We start from the raw sequence: 5,278 nt of genomic DNA, 5'->3' as shown, positions 1-5,278 counted from the left end.
GGGTGCTCCAGAAGTTCAGCTTTTTTTCAGGGGACCACCACAGCCAAGGTCCAAGCCCATGGACTTAGAAGGTTCTCCACTAAGGCCCCATAAGCTTCCCTGCGTAGGGTTTCCTTGTCTGGAAGTATGAAAAAAATTCAGTGCTAAATCTGAGATCCAATCCCTTTTTGATGAAATCCCAAATCTATGTGAGGTTTATTTTGTCTGCCCTAGGAAAAGAATCTAAGACCTTTTAGGTATCTGATGACATTTGTACTAATTTTAATTTTCCATGAACTTCTCTATTACTGTGTAACAAATTACTCCAAAATGTAGTGGCTAGAAAAATATTTATTATCCCAGTTTCTGATAGTCAGGAATCTGGGGGTGGCCTAACTGGATTGTTCTGGTCCACAGTCTCTGGAGATTGCAGTCAAGCTGCTGGCTAGGGGAAGGCTTGCCTGGGGAAATACTCACTTCTGAGCTCATTCACATGGATGCTGACAGACCTCAATTTCTTGTTGGCGGGAGACTTCAGTTCTTCAGCATCTGGGCCTTCATGATATGGCAGCTGCCTTCTCCCAGAACAAGCGATCCAAGAGAGTGCTTGTGAGCAAAACTTAAGCTGCAGTCCTTGATGACCTAATTTTAGAAGTGACAAACCACTTCTGCCATATGTTACGTGTCACACAGACCAGCCTTGGCACATTATAGGAGGGGATCACACAAGGAAGTGACTACCCATAGTTGGAGAATCCAATCTGAGCCCAACTCAGAGGCTGCCGAAGCACAGATTTGTCACTAGGTCTCTTACCTATTGGATACACTGTTGTGTGTCTATAAGAACTTTCCTTAAATAAGGCCCCTGCTCATCACTGTGGAACCTAAGACACTCTACTCCAATATGTTATATATTGAAAACTTTATAAATGTACTCAATCGTTATAACTCTGCGAAACATCCAATACAGTCAACACTTAATAAATCAAGAATAGGAAAAGTTAATTTATTCATGCATTTAGTAAGTAGTGGGGCTAGGCATTCGCAAGTCTACTGTTCTTCAAAGTTTAGGATCTTCCCATAATTCCCTGCTTCTTGTGACTGGTTCCTGGCTCTACCCTGGCTCTTTCTAGCTTGATCTCCCATTAACCTCTCACTCACCTCACAATACCTCCATACTCCACTTTCCATAATACTGTATGGATGTTAAGGTCTCTGGGTTCTCAGTGTTAGTCTCATGGCTAAAATCTCTATATACCAGTCTTTTGCAATTTTTTGAACTACTAGTACATGGCAAATTTCATAAATATTCCATGTGCACTTGAAATGAATAAGTATTCATGTTAGACAGTCTTCTTCATAAGTTCATTAAACTGAGTTTGTAAATTGTGCTATTCAAAATTATCTCTGCTGGTATTTTTTGTTTGATCTAATAAATTAGTGAGGTATGTTAAAATCTCTACTATAAAGGAGGATGTTCATTTCCTTGTAGCTAGATCTGTAAGCATCTGTTATTAGGTTCATACAAGGTGTATCTTCCAGGAAAAATGGATCTCTCACCATTATATAGAGCCCACCTTTACTCCAGGAGAGGAGGAAAGATAAAGGATGAGAAGAGATAAAGTAAGGGGGGGGGGCGAGGGAGAGACAGGTAGCATGGAAGAAGGCAATGGGAGCCAGTTACAGAGGTTTACATCCAAGCCTTCTCTCCTCCTTACTAAGGGAAGATAACTAGCCTTTCCAATGGTCTGTAACCTGCACAGTGGTTAGAGACTCTTGGGGTGGAATATTTTCTCCCACCCATGCCAGTGAGAAGACAGGCACATTTCTTTGCTGCTCCTTCTGTGAGGAAAAGTGCATTTCAGTCATCCTCCCACTGGGGTTATAGCCCATTGGGAGCCCAGCTTTACACAGAGGTCTTATTAGAAAGTCCACCTGGGGCAAGCCTGGGCTTTACGTTTACTATCCTACGCCCAGTGCAAAGCAGACGCAAGACTTCTATGCTTCCTGGTTTCATTTCAGTTGGGGTTCTGGAAACCCGTGGCTGTGTATGTGCATGTGGCTCTAAAATACATGAACATTTAAAAAATGATTTTATCTAGTATTTTACTTGAATTTATTGAAAGTGTCATTCAGAGCCTTCTCCATGTATTTGAGATCCTATTCATCCCTCACGATTCAGTTCTCATATCACTGCTTCCAGTAAACTCTTCAGTGATCCCACCCCTGCCTCACATCCAGTGAAAATTCATCTTCCTGTTTCCCACTACGCTGTTTCTACCTCAGTTCTGGCAATTACTACACCCTGCCTCACTTTTTGACAGTTACATTTTACTCTACCCAATGAAAAAGCAACTCTGTCATGGGATCCTATGTCAGTTATCTTGGGTCCTTATTCCCACTCCACTCTCTGCTTCTGGGGAGGGTAGCAAAATGTCCTGTCTACAGAATGAGTTCCCTGATTGTTTATTGGCTTCAATTTTTTTCTCTTAAAACATATTCTTAGAAATTCCGACCAATCCTAAGGCAAGTGCTATCTAAAAGAGCCTTGAGTTGGGCTGCTGTGTGCTATGTTCCTCAAGAAAACATGATTTTTCAAGGACCTTGGATAGGCCTCCCACTGCAAGGGCCTTCCAGATGCTGACAGGTATATACATTCAAGTGGAATCTTCTCATATCACCTGGTCAATTACTGAACTTGACTCTAATTAAACAGATTGTAGATGGAATCATTTTAAAGCTTTAAATAAAGTTCAAATAATACAGTGAAACTTTTTAATATTACTCTTAAGATCAACATGAAAAAGAATCACAAGCCTCTCTCTGTCATGAGATACTCTGCTCGGTCTAGAGACACTAAGGGAAGAATGGCTCCCAGGTGGTTACCATCAGGGAACCAGGGAGCGGGAAGCAGCCAGCGACCTGAGGGCACTTCCGCAGACACCACTCACCGGTGACCCCGTGAGAATTCCACGCCCACACGATGGAAGATCACCATTTTATAGTTTCATAACTGAAAAAATATTTTCTTAGAAACAACAAAGCAAAGAGATAAAAACTTTCAACCAGAAAGGTTGACTTAGATTAGTTATGTCATTAAAAGGTCTTTGAGAAGAAAGCTCAGTTCTGACTTGGAAGAGCATTGGTCTTAGCTCACTTCACATGAGTTCCGAGCTAAGACGTCAAGGAAGCAGTGCAACTGCCTCTCCCGTCAGCTGAGACCACTGAGCAGGTGCCTGCTGCTGCCTGTCTCCTCGTCTACATTCTCATCTACGTGCTGTGAAGAAAGCCCTGCACTGGGCCCTGTAACAGAGCAGGTGCCCGGTCACAGATTCGCGGGGTCTGAGAGTGTCTTATCTTTGAAAGGAATGAGAAGAGACAGGGAGACCAGGTAGCAGCAGGCCTAGCCTCAGCAGCCTTTCTGGGTGATGTCCAGGCCCGATGACTTTGTTATCTCCAAAGTGGTGAATACCTGTTTGAAAGGAAGAAAACAAATTTGTGTTTAGCCAACAATATTTCAGTACTGCTTTATGAAAACACATTCTGAATATATCGATTCTCCTTAAAATATGCAAAGCAGTTACTAATACAAAAACTTCCTGACAATGTGCTTCATAAGAGTTTTCAAACTGCAACAACTGAAGTCAACTTAAAAAAACCTCCCGTTTCTGTACCTCACCACATGTGGGGTGAATTCCAATAGTGCCATCAAGTAGCTGTTTCGTGAGCCCACATTTCATTGCAGCTGCAAATCCTTGGGTAACCTCGCCGGCATTTGGTCCAAGAATATGAAATCCTATCACCCGATTCTTTAATAGAAAAACAAAACAAAGGGAAGCCCAGTAGGTTAATGATCTGAATAGGAACCTAATCACTGCAAGGTCACAGTTCAAACTGACAGCATCTATACAGAAAAAGAACCAATGTTGAACTCAGCATTGAACATTGCCATGAAACTGAGCCACTGTAACAATCTGTTAAATGAGCCAGTAAATGCACATCCAGAGTCATCTCCACTCAATTTACTAGAAATGAGCAATTTACCCTCTGCATGAAAGAGCTCATCAATATGTATGGTAGAAATTTCTGAATTATGCTGAGATAGTGCTAAATAACAACATACAAATCTGAATTAAAGTCCAATACTGAAATCATTCTAAGACAGTAGGTTTCACTGGCATTGCAGAGATTCCCCGTCCAGGAAGCAAGTAGCCTGGCTCCTTAAATAACTAAGGGAAGACCAAGGAGCAGTGGGGATGGGGGCTTTTTCCCAGGACTGCATGTTATAAGTTGCAAGGCACATGTGATGAGCAGACCACTGAGACAGAAAGCAGATTCAGTGTACCCCTGGCAAGTGTGGCTCCGTTGTTGGGGCATCATCCCGGTTCGATGCCCAGTCAGGGCACATGCTTGGGTTGCAGGCTTGATCCCTGGAAGGGGCTGCGCAGGAGGCAGCCAAAGGATCTCTCTCTCTCTTTCTCTCTCTCTCAAAAAATTCATTAAAAGTATTTTTTTTAAAAAGATTCACAGTGTATTTCCAAGGTACACTGCATTTAGGATGTCCTTTTGTCCATGTTTTTCATCAGACTCTAGTCTTTGTTTCGATCTTCAATAGTAAAAGTGTACAAGAGAAAGAAAGAGCTTCAGAGGTCTTAAGGCTGGCACAAAGTCTTGCCTCCTCATATTCTTCTAGACTCTAGAATCTAGAGAAAGAACAATAGTTCAAAGCAGCCAACTCATACACATCTACTGGTGGTGCTGAAATGGAGAGCTCCAGGAGCAGTGTTTCTAGAAGGACAGTCACAGGCCACATGGGATCTGGGTGAAAAGTGGAGTTACCAGGGCCTCACAGAAGACTGAATTGGAATCTCTGAGGTGGTGCATTGTACACACAGAAAACTGGGAAAAGACAGGCAGCCAGACAGAGTAAAAACATCTGATGACCCCCTTCCCCACTCCCCCAACATTTAAAAATGAAAATGAAGGCAGATTCTGTGAGAGTGAAAACCTAATTCCCAATTTTTACCACATAGCTATAGTAAAACTCATAGTAGGATGGTCCTCTAGAAACAGAAATATGGACAGTAGTAAAAGAAATGAACACGCTCTCCTGACGACAGTGAGCACGTGTGTGGGAGGGGGGCAAACAGGGATCGTGGGCACAGCTGAAGGAGAGCAGAGGAGTGGCAAAGGACAGAGACGGGGGTCAAAAAGAGGGGTAAACAGACATGGAAATTCTGCCTCAGGCCCGACAGCCACAGTCAACAACTCTGTCAAGAGGTCAGAAATAATTGACCCC

At 42.8% G+C, this 5,278-nt stretch overlaps 1 protein-coding gene across 2 annotated transcripts in view; it reads right to left on the bottom strand.

The window, feature by feature from the left end:
* Window positions 1-312: 312 nt before the first annotated feature.
* TXNRD3 (thioredoxin reductase 3) overlaps window positions 313-5,278 on the bottom strand; it is a 37,487-nt gene continuing 32,521 nt past the window's right edge. For both annotated transcript variants that reach the window (XM_006763227.2, XM_015563573.1), the window contains 2 exons: window positions 3,654-3,788; window positions 313-3,451 (listed from right to left, as the gene is read on the bottom strand). In XM_006763227.2, coding sequence (XP_006763290.1) covers window positions 3,389-3,451; window positions 3,654-3,788 — 198 coding nt within the window. In that variant the 3' untranslated portion in view covers window positions 313-3,388. The remainder of the gene's footprint in view (window positions 3,452-3,653; window positions 3,789-5,278) is intronic.

This window comes from Myotis davidii, unplaced genomic scaffold (genome assembly GCF_000327345.1).
Source record: "Myotis davidii unplaced genomic scaffold, ASM32734v1 scaffold78, whole genome shotgun sequence".
In the NCBI taxonomy this organism is placed as follows: domain Eukaryota; kingdom Metazoa; phylum Chordata; class Mammalia; order Chiroptera; family Vespertilionidae; genus Myotis; species Myotis davidii.
Note: the sequence above shows the minus strand (reverse complement) of the source record. Positions and strands in the feature narration are given on the sequence as shown.